The 19,656-nt window shown below is 38.0% G+C and overlaps 1 protein-coding gene across 1 annotated transcript in view; it reads right to left on the reverse strand.

Moving 5' to 3' along the window:
- Positions 1-45: 45 nt before the first annotated feature.
- Positions 46-19,656, reverse strand: part of KIAA1109 (KIAA1109 ortholog) — a 105,907-nt gene continuing 86,296 nt past the window's right edge. Inside the window, exons 65-84 of the mRNA XM_008950048.1 lie at positions 19,432-19,647; positions 17,958-18,138; positions 16,210-16,402; positions 13,954-14,115; positions 13,703-13,842; positions 12,759-12,960; positions 12,169-12,372; positions 11,874-12,053; positions 11,544-11,681; positions 10,884-11,141; positions 9,605-9,755; positions 9,177-9,334; positions 8,451-8,643; positions 8,053-8,270; positions 7,146-7,397; positions 6,378-6,581; positions 4,935-5,129; positions 3,943-4,077; positions 1,787-1,952; positions 46-746 (exon numbers count right to left, since the gene is read on the reverse strand). Of these exons, the coding sequence (XP_008948296.1) occupies positions 530-746; positions 1,787-1,952; positions 3,943-4,077; positions 4,935-5,129; positions 6,378-6,581; positions 7,146-7,397; positions 8,053-8,270; positions 8,451-8,643; positions 9,177-9,334; positions 9,605-9,755; positions 10,884-11,141; positions 11,544-11,681; positions 11,874-12,053; positions 12,169-12,372; positions 12,759-12,960; positions 13,703-13,842; positions 13,954-14,115; positions 16,210-16,402; positions 17,958-18,138; positions 19,432-19,647 (3,763 nt within the window). The 3' untranslated portion in view covers positions 46-529. The remainder of the gene's footprint in view (positions 747-1,786; positions 1,953-3,942; positions 4,078-4,934; positions 5,130-6,377; positions 6,582-7,145; positions 7,398-8,052; positions 8,271-8,450; positions 8,644-9,176; positions 9,335-9,604; positions 9,756-10,883; positions 11,142-11,543; positions 11,682-11,873; positions 12,054-12,168; positions 12,373-12,758; positions 12,961-13,702; positions 13,843-13,953; positions 14,116-16,209; positions 16,403-17,957; positions 18,139-19,431; positions 19,648-19,656) is intronic.

Here is a 19,656-nt window from a genome sequence, read left to right on the forward strand (position 1 = left end):
GGGGTTTTTTTAATCAAGAAAGTTGACCAACAACCAAAAAAAAGCCCTGTACAGTAGTTAAATTTTATTACAAGTGTAATAAACAACGATTTTTAGCACTAAGGCAATCACAGTTTCATAAGTTATATATATATATATATAATTTACACAAGTCTACAAAGACGTTTACCAGTCACATCAATAAGGGGTTTCTGTTATGGCAAATAAAGTTTATGAAAATTCACAGTTAATCTGCAAGTATTTTAAAGATGCAGGAATAATATTGCACATAATAAAACAGTGGACTCTGAGGGGCAGATTTACAGTGTTCCAGCTATTCCTTCACAGAATATACATTGGTCATCATCATGCAATAACTTCAAATACAGAATGGTAGCATGTACCACAGTAAACAGTTACTCACAATGTAAGTTTTAAATAGAGTAGCAAAAAGCTGTTAGGTTTCTCTTCAAACCATATTTAAATTTGTAAAATATAATAAACCACTTTGATAAAATCAAACGGAATTACGGTAGTTACATTATGGTTTTTAGTATTCTTCTTTGTCTTTTCCTTTCTTGTCCTTTTCATCCTGTAGTGCAGTACCAAGTTTCTTTATAAGGACTGACAAAACTTTGTCCAAAGGATCCATGACACCACGCTGTAGCCACTTGGGAATAGTAGTCCTTGCATGGTGAAAGCCCAGCTTTTGGAGGATGTAGTCAACACCAACAGGATCAATTTTTCTCCCAGTCCAGGATATTAATCTGAAAAAACAAAGGACTCAGTCTCACATGCACAAATACAGCAAGTGGTGTTTGTATAACAAACAAATATCCATTTGTATGATTGTCACTTCTAACCAACCTAAGTCAAACAGCCCTTGTTTCAAACTTAGTTTATACAGGTAAGACGAAGCTGACCAACGAAACATCTTCTCAAAGGAAGAGGATGCTCAGGGTGGAAGAAAAACCCCAGACTGGGCTTGCCTCCAGATCATGTTTAAATTGATTTATTATTATTAAGACAAAATGCCAGCTGCCAAGATTTGTGTGGCCTGCGTTGATGAGTTGTGAAGGAACACTGAAGCACTCAGTGTCAGCAGAGCTTAAAAAATAAACCCTGAGAAACAGAGAAAAGCCATTTTTGGTGATGGGAAGTATACATTGACAGCAGTGAGTTGCTGCTATGTACTCTATTCTTTTCTGCTAAGGTTGAATTGCCATATAGAAACAGGTAGTTTTTATTTTACTGTGACTGCTTCAAGAACTAAAACTGGAATGCTAAAAAATTAAAAACTGCAAGATGAACAATTCTATGGCAGAAAATGAACGGACTGTTGTAGGACAGAGTGAAACAGTAACCTACCATCCTTAATGAGTTTAATTTTGCTGTATCCTAATTTTGAAGAGCCTCCAACAATGTCTTTATTTTGCATAAATTCTCATCTGGAACCACCATCTCTGGAGGTACTTAAAAAGACATGTAGACGTGGTGCTTAATGACACGGTTTAGTGGTGGACTTGGCAGTGCTGGGTTAATGGTTGGACTCAATGAGTTTAAAGGTCTTTTCCAACCTAAACACAATTATACATTACATCACAGAATTGTTATCTGGCTTTTGTTGTGTCCTGTAGCAGGGAACTTCCCTAACAGCACTAACAGCCGAGGGTGAATCTGTAACAGCATCCACATGATTGCTCCTCTTAGGAGCTGAAGAGCATCAAACTTTGACACACTGGCAGTTTGCAGGACAGTGCCCACAGATAAACTGCACAAAGAGACTGCAGATAAGTCAACTTGTTACCTAAGAGTGGGTTCCAAATGCCAAGTATTGCACATAAATTCTCTCCAGTCGACTGTAGTGTAAGTAATACTTTCCTCTGCCTCTTTGTCAGTGGAGCTGTCCTCAAGAACACCAACGGAGTTTTTCTGCCCTGGACGAGCAGCCAAAATACGAGGAGGAAAAATTGCTACAAAATGGAGAGAGGAAAAACCCACACACACCAGTCAGTCTTGAGCACCTCACTTGAACTCTCTTTGTACAGCATTTAAAAAAAGCTAAAGCACCAATCACACACACAAAAAGAACCCCTTGTTTTTCACTTTTAGAGAATTTTTGGCTAACATTTCGGATTTCAACAAAATGCCAGGAAAAAAAGTATGCTATAAAACTGTATGACACTGGATAACATTGGAACGTAGGATCCTTCCTTCTACCAGCCCAGAGCATCCATATACAGGGACTTCCTTTCAAATTCATCATGGCATTCAACAAAACATTACACTCCATAAGCAAAATTCAGACATGCTCCTGGTGTAGAATATTTTTTGAGATTGACAGAGTAGTCTCTGAGGAGGAGGATGGTGGGTGAATAGTGAAGTTTAATCTCTGTCCAGAGGCCTGAATCCAGCTCTTGAGTTTAAGTCCTAGGATACAGAAAAGGAACAGCAGCTCCTCCTCCTCCAAACAGCATATTTTATTAAATAAAAACACATCTGTGAATTTAGATTTAAGATAGCTTGAAAACAAAATATTTGACAAACCAAAACTAGTTATCTTCCCCTTTTGTTAGTTTCTGCACCTGTTGAACATTTTATCATAAAGTGCTTTAGGACGTGCTTGTAGCTCTACTGGACACAATTTTACATCAACAGATTTTGAACCAGTTATAAAAATTAACCTTCAAAATACTTTTTGTATTTTGAATTTAGTGTGATCTATATCATGTAAGTGTTACGTTGATACATGACATCATGTTACATCCCATGAATAAATGTAACATTTTCTACACAGTTCAGTAAAAAATGAAAACTACTATGCATAACACTGAGTTTCACACATCAGAAAAACAAAGTATGTTTATGACCAACACCTACAAGGTAGTTTCTAAGTCTTAATTAATTTAGTAGGTTTTAGATACGTGTGGCAATAATTACTTGTAAAGCACTGAAGCCACAAGGTGATGGCCATCCCTTCAAGAGGCAGGTCATCACCGAGCACAGCAAGTCTCTCAGTGCTGCACAGTTTATCCACCTTAAAGTCTGCAACAGCAAAAATCGCTGTTTGGCACACTTTACATACACATCAAATCCACTGGTCTTCAGTTTGGTCTTCTTTGCAAAGACCACATACTGCTTAGAATGCATGTGCCAAATTTGAATGCTGCAACTGAACATATTCAGGTGGAAAGAGTAAAGCGTTCTGAAGTCCGAAAAATGCGTTTCTTGAATGAAACCACAATAGAACTACTGCAGCTTCCTAAAACAGTTTCCATCTGCATATAACATCTTACAAAAAGGAAGTTAAACACCAGTCATCAAAATAGGAGAGAGAAAGATTATGAGCTCAAGTAAGTAGCATGGGTTCATCAGCGGTGGGTAAGGAACAGAACCCAGGAGCACGTCTGCTCTCTGCAGCGTGCTGCACAGCAGTGGACGCGACTGAATTGTTTTGAACAACCTGCTGGACCTACACAGTGTAGTGAGGTGCCACACAGAGATGCTTGTCCAGCTCCCTGCACCATGGTGGCATCTCAGCGTAGGGACACTGTGAGATTTGTAAGTTTGTGTGCAACTACTCTGCTGCCAGTCCTACAGGAGCTGACTTAAAATCAGCTCAAGTACTTCCCAAACAGCACTGCACTTGTTGAGAAGTGCCAAAATGCCTCTGGGCTTTCAGTCTAAAAGAACCCATAAAAAACTTTCTGTTATTGTAGACTTAAATGTCACTTATCAGTGACTGAAAAAGAGGTAACTATAATCTCATAGCATTAAGTCCAGATTTCAAGAATATTTAATACTACTTCTGTTGATTTAAATGGAAGTCATGTCAGGCTTAACTTTTAAAAAATTAAATACATTTTTAACAAGTCAACTCTATTAAAAAGTATAAGAATACTGTCAAATAGTCTGACAATTACAGAGTGTCAGATGAGCGTTACCTCAAAAATAATAACTTACCTTTTTCTTTTTCTTTCAGATAAGCAGATACTAAGTCATGCAGAAACATAATCAATTCAGCATCCATAGTTACACAAATGTGGTCTGTAAATTCAGTTACCACACTGCATTCCACCTTTGGTTTAACACTTGTATCTACAGTTAGATAAAAATAGTGTTAATACACTTATAACTATATACAGTAGATATAGAAGTACACAGATTTTGAAAAATTACGTTGCCTTTGTTGAACCTGAGGCTCAAAAGAGAGGGAGGACCACTGTGTTTAGCAGCCTCAGCATTTTTTAACGTTTTCCCATCAGAGTAACTTCTGGTATTTTATAACATAAGTTAAAAATAAAGAGATACTACCATGTAGCAACCTTGATCATCCTCAGTGTGGAAAGTCAGCCTAGAGCAGTATCACTAGTTTCTGCTATGCTATCAATGTATAATTTTAGACATTAAGAACAACTGAGAGCAGATTTTACTAGTTTGGCTATTAAAAAAAACAAACTAAAACTCAACAGGTTGGCTTTTCTAGAAGCATTGTCCAGTATGGAATAAAACCACAGCTCAGCCAAGATGCACATTTACGTTAATATATTGTACTTTCAGAAGTCACATCAGTTCCAATTGCAGTCTGAAGATATTTTCACAAGAGCATAAAATTTAGGTTCCTATCTCACACTCCCTTCTTCAGAACAGCCCTCCCCTTCAACATTTTAACAAAACCAAGAAAACGAAGCCCCTAAAAACAGCCAACCTAACTGAAATGTTCATATTAATTTCACTTGAGGTTTTTTTTCTGTAGTGACCTGCCTCTGAACTAGATCTTCACTCTCAACAGAATTCCCTCTGCCTTTTGTTATGAAATTTTATCCTTTCTTGCAGATATGCAGTAATTCTCAGATTAAACCCTCTTCTGTTACCAGCACAGTAGCTTTGTATTTAATTCCTCATTTATGAGAAATAGCTTTGGATCAAGCAAGAGGAAAAAAAGTTTACTGCACCTTGTAATGAAGGCTCTTGGGGCTCTTGAACATGAATAGATTTAAAATCCAGCTGCATCCTTGGCAATGCAAAGATCGTTTCAGTCTCGTGGTTGTAACTGGAGCCACCTCTGAAGCCACTTAGCAAGCTGGAGCTTTTCACTGTTGTGCTGCTCTCCGGGTTGTTGGCATCAACGTTTCGAAGCAGGTTTAACTCTGCATGGACAATGGGAAGTTCCCCAGTTCAGCAGTAGTTACTAAAAATGGTTCTTGTCAGCACAGAGGCTGACAAATTTTCACAAAACACATCTCATAATAAGAAGACGAGAGGAAGTAAGTGTCAGTGCCACAACATCTAAGCACTTCTAAGAAACTTTGTGAAATTTTTTGGAAGCTTTGTGTTTGAAAATATGGTATGTCACAGGAGTTCCTCCAAAGTACACGTGCAACATCATTTTAATTAGTTTTCAGTTCGTAAAAATTGTGGCAAGACAAAAAAGTTAAGAAAGTTACTATTTCACTGTAAAACTGCTAGTGTATGATTAGAATAAGAAGATTCTGTCCTTTGTCCAGCTCCCAAGAGCACGGCTACAAAAGGTCAAACAATCAAATGTTGTTGTTTATAAACTTAAGTGCTCCAGATGTAGGAAAACAAGGCTACATAAAACAATATAACAGACAGTGCCTCTATTTCTAAACTTGAACCATTACATCCTGTTGTCTCTTTCAGAAGGGATAAATACTAGTATAGTATTTCAATAATTTAAAGATATTTTTTCCAAGAAACTATCATCTGCTTATTTCTGACTATAGGATATACTCTGCTATTTGCCCTTTCACAGCAATTCTATTGATATAAATTACTGATTCTACAGTTTGTGAATGAAGCAGTAATAGCTGCGTTTTCAGATTTCTTTTAATATTATCTTGAAACTTTTATTTTCCAATTAAGAATATTTTAAAGATACGATCCAAAATGCTTTAAGGCCTAGAAGCAGATAAGGTTGAAAAGTTTTAGGCAGTGAGTAATTTTCAAATGTCAGTTGTAAGTGATGGCAGAAACCTAAAATATATTCCTGTTTCAACTAAATCCGTAAATCCTTCATACACAGTGAGATATATCCTCATGTTACAAGGCATATAGTGAAAGAGGAGAAGACTAGAACTACCACAATGCCACATAAATAAAAGTCCCATACACTAATAGAATATTTTAGCTGTAGTGCACAGTTTGAAAAAGGAGTAAAGAGGAGTGAAAAAGGCCCACTGAGTCTTCTAGCTGTTCAGCATATTGCTGCCCTCCATTCCACAGTTCACCATGAGCTGCTCAAGAAGGAACAACTTCCATTATTTCAAATTCTGTTCTCCCCATGGCCCACTTGAAATGGAGCAGCATTTAAACAGCACAGTCTGCACTGCCTGGCAAGCACACCAATCCCAAAACTTAATGAACATGCATCTAACCTTCATTCCTTGTAGCTGTAACATAATTGAACCACTCTTTCACGCTGGCCACTCCATGGGGAGGGTTTTCATGGCGGCGCCTTGTTATCTTGGTGATTGTTGCCATAGGGCTTTCGAGGGCTCCACACGGTTTGGTGACCATAGTGTTATGACCCAAATGAAAGTCCAGGGTTTGCACAATATATGTAGAGTGTTCACTAGTACCTGCATTGAAGGTGTGGGCAGCATGGCATGAGAAAGAGAAAAAAAAAAAATCATTGAAAAAGCAGCTTGGTAAGGGTAGTAGGATTTCTCCTCTCACTCTCATCTCCTTGCATTATTTAACATGAATAATTCGTATGCCAGTGGCATGGAAGACTGGCATAAAGCTTGAAAACAACAGAAAAATTAAATTCTGGGTAGATATAGACAGTAAAAACTTCTCAATATGAAGGTGAACATAAGCAATAAGACCATTAAAAATCATCACAGGACCCACATAAACCCAGACACGCAATTAACAAGTCCAACAATCCACTTTGTAAGCATATCATCAGGGACAGATCTAGCAAATTTGAAAATGTACTTTGCATTATTCCACACATAAGCAGATGGTGGTAAAGATGGAGTGGTAACATTTTTATTTTAGGTCAGTGGTATATTTTTGGGAAATAATCTTGATTCAGACTTGGATAAAATGAGTTTTTCTTTGATTTCTCCTTACACATCAATATATTCTTAAAACTAATTTAAAAGAACTTAGAGAAGTGAGGAAACTGCTTAATTTACCATCTTCCCAAACTTTCTGGGCTTCTGTCCAAAATGCAATATTGGGTTCTTCAAGGTGAAATAAAGCCCATGATTTTGAGCGGAAGTTAGGTCCATGAAAACAAGCCAGTGTCATATGGTTTCCATGCAGGCTCATGGACCCTCCAAACTGCATTCCATCTTCTGGCAATGGCATCTGAAATAGGGAGATATGGCACCCAGAGAGCACTTTCAGAACTCCTGGCCAGTGGCGATGATGGGCTGCATCCAGCACTGGAAAGGAAACATGCAACAACAAGAACAAATTTTAGGAAATTTATTTCCTAAAGAAAGAAAATCTTTCTCTTTAGCAGAAAAGATTGCTGGCATATTTATATTTTTAATAAAACATGGAATTATGAGTGGTGTTTCCTCATCCTTTTCCTTGACACTGTTTCATCTTTGTGATCTAAGGTAGTTGTAGCTTAAGAGAACCTGAACAAACTTGGAAATCAGTGACTCATGTTCAGACTAATTATGGTTTCAGCTCATGATTGGTAGAAAGAAACATCACACTTGCACTGCTACTCAACGTAAGAATTTTTTTTATGAAACAGACTTCAAAATAGACTTTGAAAACTCTTTCAATTCTATTGAAAAGAGTTGGAAAATGGCAATTAAAAAAGAAAACTAAAAAAAATACACATTTTTTACTAAAACCCCCCAAATCACCTAAGTTAGTTCATTATCGTACCCCAGATCTAGCAGGGTACTCAAGATACTTGCATCCTTCATTGAAATGTTTTTGCCAGCCCAAGTTTACAGGAAATGTACTGAAGAAACTATTTCAAGCCAAGTAGATATATTTACATGTATAAAGACACTGATATATATTTTTTGCAATTAAAACACCCTACTTGGGCAGTACAGTGTTTTTTGTACCACTTACACTGCTCATGTGAGCTTCTCTCTAGGTTGTTGGCCATTGTCTTGGGAGGGAGATAAGGAACAGGTCCCCAGGTGGACAGAGCTCGCTTGCTTGTATCAAACTGCTGAGTAAAGAACTCCTGGAGTTTCATTCCTATTTTGATTAGGTCTGGTGTGGTCGATCTTGAAATCATCACTTGGAAGATATCCCATTTCAAGTCTCCATGGACAAATATCTCGCTAGATAATAAAAAGAGCAAGACATTAACAGTTTATCTATTTCCTACTGACAGTAAGAAAAATCTCCCCAAACCCTTTGCTTTCTAGCAGAAACTTACGTCTTTGGTTAGCAATACCGGAGAGAAGACATATCAGCAGAATTTGACCTTATCAAATATTATACCTTTTAAGCATTATTACCTTTTATCAGAGATGCTCGAGTCCAAAGCATTATACAAATTAATTTTCCATTCATCCTGTAGTTTAAGATCAGCATTGCTGAAGATTCCCATTAGGATACTGGACCCCATATAGTCAACACGTGCTTCAGTAGAACCCATGGTAATTTGGATTTTATGACTGGGCTGTTGGTTTGGGTGTTCAGAAATATGAGCTGAAATTGAACCAAAGCAATACAGAAGTGTAACGTTAAAGATAAGGAAATCAGTTTTTGCCAGTGATATCATCAGGCTTATGTTATCCACACGACACAGAGGGACTCGGGAAGCACTGGTTTCTTCCAGATGCACGGGGAAGCTGTGACTGTGGTGGAACACCAGAACACCCAGCCTCTTTCCTTTCCAAAGCTAGTTTTGCATTTCCAAGACAGTAAGCACTTATGAAATTCCAGGAGGAGTTGAAATGCTATCGGTTTTCAGTTGCCATCTGTCCAGACAGCTGAAAGGTGCTGGCAGGTTGCACAACTAAGCTAAGAGTAATTTTAGAGCAACCCTGGGACTGAATCAACCCCAATCAGAAGGCTATCCCTTCAATTCAAAGCGTGTTTCAGAGACAGAATGCACAGTGAGAATCACAAGTTTTCATGTACTAGCAGGTTCACAAAACAAGGTACTGTGTGGATATTCTTTAGCTTTTCACATTTATTGTCTGGAGCTTATACTAATATCACGCAGCTTTCCAACTTACCCACCATCTCCAGGGTATTAACATCTATGGTACCTCCAACAACCCCCCCTCTGGAGTCCAGCTGTGATCTTCCCAAGCCAACAGACATGCTGATTTCCCGATCTCTGCTGCTACCCACAGACAGACGACCCTGGCTTTTCAAACCACTGGTGGTCCACCTAGAACAGAGGTGAAAATAGACAAGTTTTCCAGGCTGTCAACAGAAGAACTAAAAATGTACTGGAAAGCAGCAAACAACATGGTTTAGGCATGTGTGACTTCAGGATTAAGCATCTGCTAGTATTCATGAGGGGCATCACAGTTAAAACCTGAAGAAGTCAGGATTTTAAAGCTAGAAGATGAGAGGCTGTTAACAGCCTGTGAGGAAAATGGGGTTTTACCCCCAAAATGACACTGAAAAAACATACTTCACCTTGTTGGGTACTTACGTAGTATTGCCCATTACATTGCTCATATTCATTTGAACATTTAGTTGTTTCAGGTTCATAGCAAATACAACCAGTGTTTCCCATGGTGTTCCTTGCTGGCTTCCAGCTTTATTTGACTTATTAAATGGAGTTGACGTTTTTGAGAGAGTATCTAAACAAAAAAAAAAGTAGACAAAAAAGTAAACTATTTGATATGGTATGAAAAACTGTCAGAATATATCCATTGTACATATTATAAAATCACAGATTGACACCATATTTAAGGAGTGCCACAAACCCACAAATGAGGGTAAGTGAGAACTAGAGGATTTTAAATGTGTTGCTTTAGTTGTCATAGAAAGTGGCTCATTTCACCCATTTATTTGACATTTTTATTTTCACTAATATCTTTTAGAGAAATGATGTTTAATTTGCAGGCAGTCATGCAAGAGCATATTATAATTTATTTGGCTGTTTAAAAATATCTGTGTATCTAGAAAATGAATTGATAGTATTTGATGATTCAGGTAGCAGTTATTTGCACAAGCCAGAATTTCAACTATAAGGGTTTTCCTTGCTCTTCTCACAAAAAAGTCCGAGTAATACTCTTGTAAGCCTGTGCAGAGAACTGCATTTCCTATCAACAAGCCACTCTACCAGGCACAAATCCTTCTTCAGCTGTGTCTTCTCCTAAAAACTGTTCACATATAACATCTTGCTTCCATTCTAAATAGACAAAATACCTGTCCTTTTTTTCCTCAGCTATTTTTCCTAGACTAAGCACCACACATACTAAATCTCCCATCTATATCTAATTCCATAAATATTCCACACAGCCACTGCTACACTGCTATAAGATAAAAAATATTAAAAATTATAGAAACTACCCTTATCTGGGCCTTTTAGTATAAATCCAAAGTCTCAGATAAATGAAATAACTGACCTTGCCTGTGAGCTGTGATATTGACCCCCTGCTAAGAGCATGGCAGTTTCTTGGACGAGAACAGAGAATCCAGAAGATGACAAAGCAATCAGATTGAGCTGGAGAACTCATCTAATTCCACCTAAATAACTCGCTCTAGTAAAAGGAACTGCAATTTCATGGAAAGCATGCCAACAAACTACACTTTGATTCACCCATTTCAGACATTTTCCTTCTCTCAGCCATTGACTCTCTACTCCCAGGCACAGTGGGAAATACTATTTTATGGTTGCTTTCTACAAAGCAGTAATGACATGCTTTTTCATACAACTGATGGAAATACTTGGAAAAAACTTAAAGAAATCATTGTCTACAAACCTCTCTGAGGCACTGAAGAGTCAGACACACTCCTGGATCTTGTAACAGCTGGAGACTTCAGGCTATGAGATGCTGTCCCAGGGGACATGCTGCTGCCTGCGCTGTGCTCACTGAAGACGTTGGGTGACTGTGCCATGTGTGTAAATGAAGCAGACTGGCAGGGCTGCTCCCACGTCCTACAGTACGCCTTGCGGGACGACTCGGGGGAAAGATGCTGGCTGGCCCCTTCCACTGAATCTGGCGTCCCAGGACCCGAGGCTGCTAGGGAAAAAAAGCAGCAGTGAAAGGCAGAGAAACAATTTCATTTTTGTTTAACGATATCCTCCCATAACACTAAGAAGCACTTGAGAACTGTCAGATGTATTTAATTTGTCACAAGTAAAAGTTTTCTACTATATTAACATAAGACTTCATAATATTTATATATATATAAAAATGCATGTAATAATCTTAAACCAATTCAATGACCTACTTTAGAACTTTTCCATTTCTTCTTTCTAGGATTTTCTGTTAAACTTAGAGTGACTGCATACTGAGTAAAGCATAATACATTTGCATCTAGTCACATACATAATAATACACAGGTAACAAATGCTTATAAAATTCCTTCTATAAACCCTTGTACAAAAAGGGTTTTCATGATAGGAAGCGGTATCTTACCAGGCAGATTTATTGTTTGATCACCTAGGAAAAGCCTTCTAGCAATGCTTCTCCTGTACCAAGCCCTTGGAAAGGCCAGAATCTCACTGAGTCGGCGCATATCGTATTTAAAAGAAGCAGATCCTATATCACAGACAGCTGAAAAAGAAAAAAAAAGGATATACACACAACCATAAACCCTCAGTAGTAACGAAAACTTGTATTACATGCTGCAATTAGATGACTCTCCTTTAACACCTACAAAAGCTGCTGAGAGTAAAGTCTGTATCACTAGAATGGCAGTGCGCTGATTAGCTGAAGAGATGGGATTGCAACAAGACAAGCATTTACCAGAAATGTTTATCAATGTAGTGTCCATCTTGCTGGTAGTTTTGCTTGCAGACTGACTCTCAAAGAAGGAGGAACCTCCTGAACGCCTTATCCGTGACAGGCTGACCTTCACAAACTCAAGGTTAATGCTCAAAGAATCCTTCCGGCCAGTGACCGAAGTTGGTTCCTCATCCACATTACCTAGCAACAAAAAGGAGAAAGTTTCATCTTTTGTGACCTTTTCAAACCTTCAGTTCAGAACACCATGCCAAACTTGAAGAACGTCTATTAAAGCAAACAAAAACTTGTTCAGTACCTAAGGCTCCTGACCCAGGGGTTAGGACAGTAACGGCAGATTTCTGTTTTCCAGCTCCATAGGGGTGGAACACGTAAAGGGAGAAGTCGGACATGCAGGCAGTGAAGCTCAGGCCTGAGGAGCTGCTACTAGAAGTAGTCAGGTCTGACTGACTGCTGCTGTGCCGTGTTCTGCCCAGGGGGCTGCCCAGTCCCGGGGATGAACCTGAAGTCAGATTTTTTTGGACAGGAGTTAGTTTTAGTACAAAGGCATTTTCAAACGTGAAATAATACTGCCTGTTACTAACAGCAATGTTACACAGACCAAACGCACATCAGCTTCTGCCCCTGTAGCAGCAACACAGCCTAAAAACTCCACAGACTGACGCTGACCTTCTGTAATAAAGAGCTGGTCACTTAACCAATCCATGAAAATCTCCACTGTATTGTATATGTGCAAGCTTTTACAGGAAACTGGTACGTGAAGAAATCCTGCTAAGTGTCTAGTCCTGAAGTGTGCAAAAGCTTATCTTCTGCTCTAATTCTAAACAGAACATTTTATTTATTTATGCTACCAGCTGTACATAGTATAAACATTCATATACATAGTACCTGGTGCTCCAGATTTACCAGCTGAATTCTTTGAGCTGCTCTGTGAAGTACTGCCACCAATTGATATGTTTTCTGATGGGTAGGTTGTGCCTAATGTTTCCAGTTCTCCTCGGTTGGAAGAGAAAACAAGATCCAGGGAAGGCAGCTTCAGCATACATTCAACTCTTGATACTGGCAGGCAACTGAACTTGATTTGAGAGGGCTGAAAGACAGAGAGAAAACAAATCACTCACTGTACAAATACAAAATACTAAATCCATCCCAAACTTGGCTTACAAAGTGCTACTTTATTTTTTTTTTTTAAATATAGGCAAATTACAGCCTTTTCAGACTGGTTTTAGAATGACTGAGGTAACTGTATACAAGTTGATATAGATAAACTAATTTCATGGAATCTCTCCAACACAAGTGCTATTATTTGGACCAGTTTTTGGAAAATTTAGACACAGGAGACTTGGATGCAGCACAGGACATGTACATCCCCTCTCTTCCTCCTCTCCAAGTCAATTCATAGCTTATCTCATGTGAGAACTGTGCAGAACCTCTTCAGCTGATGCTGAAAGCCTTAGCTCTTCTCCAAACATTCTTGGTCAGCTAAGTTTGCAAATAAAAGCTGAGAGGAGGATACAGATTGTCATGGTTAATCTTCACAGGCATAAAAACCCCCAACTCATCTGTGCTTTTGTTCTTTAATGTGGTAACATAATCAAATTTACACCAGGAAAAAATGTTGCTTGAGCCAAGTGGAGAAATAATAGCAACATTCACACAAAGGTTGAGTGCTCTGAATCACTCTGCAGTAGCACTTTTCTGTCTTACACATGCAAAAAACCCAGACACATCAACTATTAAGCAGTATGAATAATACCTTCTGGATGATAACTGTTCATTCCTGTATTTTCCACATAAACTGAGAAATACTGAATGCTGAGTTAAAACCTCACCTGAACTCGTACGTAAACCACCACATCTACAGGGAAGGATGAATATGCTGATGTTGAGGATGAGACTAATGATGTTGTGGACTCTTCCAAGGGATCCTGTATATCAAATTGTCCCATGTCTTCATCTTGCGAACTAACAGCTTTTAACAAGTATAACAATTCATTAGAAAGTGGAATTTAAAGGAAGAGCAGCTCAGTGCTGCCAGAAAAAATAAAAATGTAGGCTACTAGAATACAAACATGCACCTTACCTGTGTAATTCCTTTCAATGGGTGTAATTGGAATGGTTTCAAGAGCTTTTTCTAGAAAGTCCAGTAAGCATGGGCTAATCACCATTTCCTCTGGCAATGACTGCAGTGCAACCCATGCATAGAGTTTAGCAGTTTTTACTCCACCACTTCCTTTCCCTTTGGCTGCAACATTTAAAAGATATATTTGTCTCATGTAATATCACACTATAGTAACTGATAGAAGTTCAAAGAGACTTTATAATGAAACAGCTGTTTCCTCTTATTTCCTCTATCATCATCTGAAAAAGTGTAAATCAGATTGGTTCAGGAAAAAAAAAAGCCGTAAGTTTTCACTAAGAAAACTCTGCAAAACCACCTAAACTTGATTGTCACTCCACTGTGCGTGTTCTTTACCAAACACTCTTGTGTCATTGTCACCACTTTGCTTTTTAAAAAGCAGCACTGAAATCAGACGCCCACAATTTTTCTCCAAATACACAAAGCAAAGTAACCACAGCTGACTGGAAATGAAAGTGGAATTAGGAAAAAATTAACACATGAGCCTGGGAAGATTGTCACTTTAAACTGAGAAAATACATTGTAAAATTAAAACTGTAAAGGGCAAGTTCCACTGTATTTATGTAAAGAATAACTAAAGATTCTAAACTATTGTTTTGAAAAGCTTGGTGCTAGCCAGATCTAATAAAAAGATTGTTGTCTTCTAAATCTGTGGAAGAAGCTGGCACTTGGATCCACACTCACTGAAACATAAATATTCACAGAAGCTATTACTGCCAGCTCAATTACTGTCTCTGAAATTCAGCTATTAGAATGAAGAGATAAATGAAGATATTCATCTTAAATTTTCCAAGAAAATAAATATAAATAAATACAACTAAAATGGAGCTTAAACATCCTTTTATTTACTAAAATAAAAAAAAAACCCACCCAAGAACTGAATCCTCATTCTATGCAAACTATGAAATCTCATGCCTCTGACTAGATTGTCCTGTCTTAGTCTTACTGGAGACCACAAACTTTCCAGAGGAAAAATAATATAAAAAAGTAATATAAATAACCATAAATATATTTCAAAACAATGAAGAACTAATAAATAGTTCTAAAAATACAATGTATAAATACAGTAATTGCAATCCCTAGTTTTGTGAGGCATTTATATAATCATACAAGTGCCATTTGTGTAAACCCCCAACCAAATATAGAGCTTACAGCCCTAAAACCAACAAGACTCAGTAACTGTATATGGTAAAAATGAAAGGCAAAGATTGGAAAGAGGACAGGAAAACACAGAACAAAATTTAAGACCATCAAGATTACACAACATTCAGTAATCATAAAGAGGATGGACACTTAAAGGCATAAAAGCTAAAGCTTCAACTGCCTGGATAATTGAGGAACGTGTCCCCATTTCACTGTTTAATCCGAGCATCTCCACTGTTATTTTATGCAAAAAACAAAACACAACAAAACCCACAAGTTTTTTCAGTTTTTAATTTTGCTTGCTCATCCAATTTTGGCTTTGTTTTTGAAGTGACATTCAAATGCCAAAGAACAGTGAACGTCTCAGAAGTTGAAGGTGCAATCTACGTACCTCTAGATCTGACATGATGCAACAACAGATTCCTGCTTGAAAACAGGAATCATTTGAGATGAAACAAAACTAAGTATTAGGATTCATTTTACTCCAAATCATGGTTAAGGGTCCACAATGGTTGAGGACACTGGTCTAGTATCTTGATTAATACAAATACAACGAAACAGCTGTTTCAGTACTACAAGAAAGAATCCAGTTCCAGAAAGCAATAACTTATGCATTAATTGTGCAGCAGAAGGCACTTAAAAGCTGAAAAGTATTCTTTGAATCTTGTAATGTATGGAAGCAAAGATTTATCTGATTATTTTTTTTCTTAGATTATAAAGAATAAAGCAGTGATCATTCATTTTTTATCCAGATACTTAAATCTTCATTTTCCAGTAATAAGCATTATTTTGATAAAGTGGGGAGAAGGAAGCGCCAGCCCACCACTGGGATATGGTGACTATGACAGAAATATTACTGTGGTTTGGCAAGAGATTACTAAAAATGCAGCTTTATGAACTACATTCATGTTTCTGTGATCAGATTTCTGCAGACAAAGTTAAGACCTGATAAATCCAGTGCTTCGGGTAACGTGCAGACAGATCTAGAGCCAGTAGGTTACATGAAGGAAAGAAACATATCTGTCAAAGTTGTAGAAGGTTATAGTCTATAAGTACCTGATGGGATGGGTGGGGGTTGGGGAGGAAGTAAGGTGTTAGTCTTGCTGTGGATAGTACTAGATAAAGGAGAAGAGGTGGCAGTATCTTTCATACCATACAGCTTGGACTCTTTGGAAAGGGTTCTTGGCAAAGAGGATCCTCGAGAAGTATTTGGCGATTCAGTCTTTAAAGTCTTAGAATTGTAGTGCAACTGGAAAGCAAAGAAAGGTCAATTTACTTCAGACAAGTAGCTCAATTTTTATCCAGCACTTTGGTGTCACTCTTACTATTTACAATGTTATCGTTGTAAGATACGTTACATTCCAATTCATGTTCTACAGATACAACCAGTGCATAAAGATCTAAAATCTTTCTACAAAAAAAATACACATTAATGAGCTATTTAAAAAATTAAAAAGGAAACACAGAGAAACAGAGGAAATGAACCGTTTAGGAACAATGTCTCAAGCTTGCTCCTTTGCTCTGTTACATCATACAGGTCCTGCACCACCAACTATCTGTTCCTGTCACACAGCTTGCTTTCCATCTCACTGCATGGTGGAACCATTCCATTACTAAATACTGGCATACAGAAAGTTTCATGAAAAATAAAAATAACAAAATATACCAAGTGTTCACAGTGCCTATATGTGCATAACATGCTATCAATGAAAACAAAGAACATAACAAAAGCTGTAGAGTGTGTTTGGTTATTCCTAAATTTGACTGAAAGGAACAGGTAGAACCAGAGGCGTAACGGTTATCCATGAAAACAGACTGGAGTACTGGCAGAGGGATACACAGCCCTTCCACATTGTGAGGCTAGAAAAGAGGGCTGGAGCAGCTCTCCTACGAGGACAGGCTGAGGGAGTTGGGGTTGTTCAGCCTGGAGAAGAGGAGGCTCTGGGGGGACCTTATAACAACCTTCCAGTACCAAAAGGGGACTACAAGAAAGCAGGGGAGGGTCTATTCAGAAGGGTTTGTAGTGACAGGGCGGGTGGTAATGGCTTTAAGCTAGAAAAGGGTAGATTTAGGTTAGACATTAGGAAAAAGTTCTTCAATATGAGAGTGATAGACCACTGGAATAGGTTGCCCAGACAGGTAGTGGAGGCCCCATCCCTGGAGACATTCAAGATCAGGCTGGATGAAGCTCTGAGTAGCTAGATCTAGTTGGAGATGTCCCTGCTAGGGTGGTTGGACTAGACGAGCTTTGGAGTCCCTTCCAGCCCAGACATTCTGTGATTCCATGAAAAGCCAAGCTGTTTCAAGTGCAGAGCATTTGATTTATGGCATTGCTTCAACTGAATTGTATGAAGTTTGCACACAGCAGTGACCTGGTTTTCCTGCTCTGACTCCACAGAACTTCAAATCACAAAACACAAGAACATTTCTATTGAGACCTTTTCTTACTAGGATATAGAAACAATGAATAAAAAAATCAAGAGTGTACGGTTTGACCGTGTTTGGAGAATGCTGTCTTAAAACAACTAGTTTTTATACCAAGACTGACTGCTATACATAGTACATACAATATATGGGAGATTTTATCTCCTAGGAAAACAGTGGTAAAACTATCCATCTTCAATGTAGTATTATAGAAATTATTATTCAAATTTCATCAGTATCTACATAACTGAAAAAAGATTTTGCAAAGATGCTCTGTATATATGAACTTGTACATGCTGTAAAACACATGTGCTCTGAAATCCTATTTGAGCAGAGAGAAAGAGCAAGTGCTTCCCTGTTGAGTTATACACTGCCTTTACCTTCACATCCACCCCTGGAATATAGAACACTGTTGTTTCCACATCACTGGATTTTGTCTGTAGAGACGATGGCACTTTCTTGCCAGCAAGTAAGTGAGTAGTAGATGCATAATTAGTTTGAAATTTCTTCTTTTTTGAAGGAGACTCTTGATCCAGACTTCTGGAACTCCGATCATAGCTCCTAAAATAAATACATTGCATGTTATTAAAGCAAGCTTAATACTCATATTAATAAGAGTATATTTGTAGTATTAAAAAAACTGAAGATGTCTAAACCAAATTTGTTGTATCAACTCCATAAGGAAGGATTTTAATCTCTGCTTTACTCTTTACTTTCTATGACCTATATTTCCTTACCTGTCTGCTCACCTTGGTTTCCCCATTTTCATTATTTGATTATTTTAAGCAGGAAAACCTACCTAGTTATTGTTATGTCTTTAGAGAAACACCTTCCAATGCTCTGTTTTATTGAAGTTCATCTACATTCTTCAACAGGATCTATGAAAACTCTCTGATAAGCAGAAAACACTTCTGAAGTTTTCCTTATCTGCTGCAAAGCCTGTATTCATAAAAATTCTTAAGAGATTCTTTTTCTTTCTGTGTCAATTCTTAGAAAAAAGTGTCTTGGAAAAATAGAAACCAAATTGCTTTCTAAATACAGGTCTCCTATGTATACCTTTCAGTAAGCAATAGTATTTCAATCAGAATTAAAAAAAAGTACATTTCCTTATGCTATACTTAAGAATTACCTTTGTTGAACAAATAATTTTCTTAAAATTTACTGTATTATTAATAATGTATCAAAATTAAAAAAGCTACGTAGAGCTGCCAGCAGATCCCAAATCACATAGACATAAACGAGAATTTAAAAACTGAGAATGAGATCAAACCTCATTAAGATCAGAAGTAAAGCATTTCTGTTGCCTTAGATGATTAAAAAAAATGGCATTTTATTAAGAAAGTTACATAACATCAGCATGCTTTCAGATTGAGACAATAATGGGAGCTCTCAGAGATCATGAGAAAACACACTAGTACTCAAGCCATTATGTGGCTTTACTAAATAGTGCAGTTACTTCTTTGGAGGCTGGAAAAAAAAATAATCCAAGTGCTTCTAAAATCTAACTTTTTGTTTTTTTAATGAAGGATAAAACATGATTTAAAAAATAAAACCAGACACGAGGCATACACTGATTCTTGCTAAACAAAAGCACCTCCCCATGCCATCCGTACTCGGCCGTAACAACGGCAGCTTACGGCGATGCTATGAAGCAGTGGTAGCTGCTACAGCTCGAGTGATGGCAGCAAACTAATGGGCACTTCTGAAATAGGTCGATGCTTAAAGAGTCATTCGTTACTGTGCCTATGGTTATGACTGAGGCTGATGGAAGCATCCCGTGGACTCATCAGCTAAAGCAGAAAGAAGGACTCACACCCTGTCCTGTGCAAGGCAACCAAGTAAAACGTTCCTTACCTTCGTAAACTGATGTCGTCATGTTCTTGCTGAAGCACTGTAGGGTGCAGTACACATTTTCCACAGTCAATTTCAACCCTGATATCAAGTTCAAAGTCAATATTTCTCTCCGTGGTTGTGCCAGTCATACTTCTGTTGGTAGGTGTTGTTGGCCAGCGCTCAGTGAACAGCTGGTGGACAGCAGCGAAGCCTGTTGCTTTCTTGCGGGATGTGCTCCTGCACAGG

The sequence above is a fragment of the Merops nubicus genome, unplaced genomic scaffold (assembly GCF_000691845.1).
Source record: "Merops nubicus isolate BGI_N331 unplaced genomic scaffold, ASM69184v1 scaffold24721, whole genome shotgun sequence".
In the NCBI taxonomy this organism is placed as follows: domain Eukaryota; kingdom Metazoa; phylum Chordata; class Aves; order Coraciiformes; family Meropidae; genus Merops; species Merops nubicus.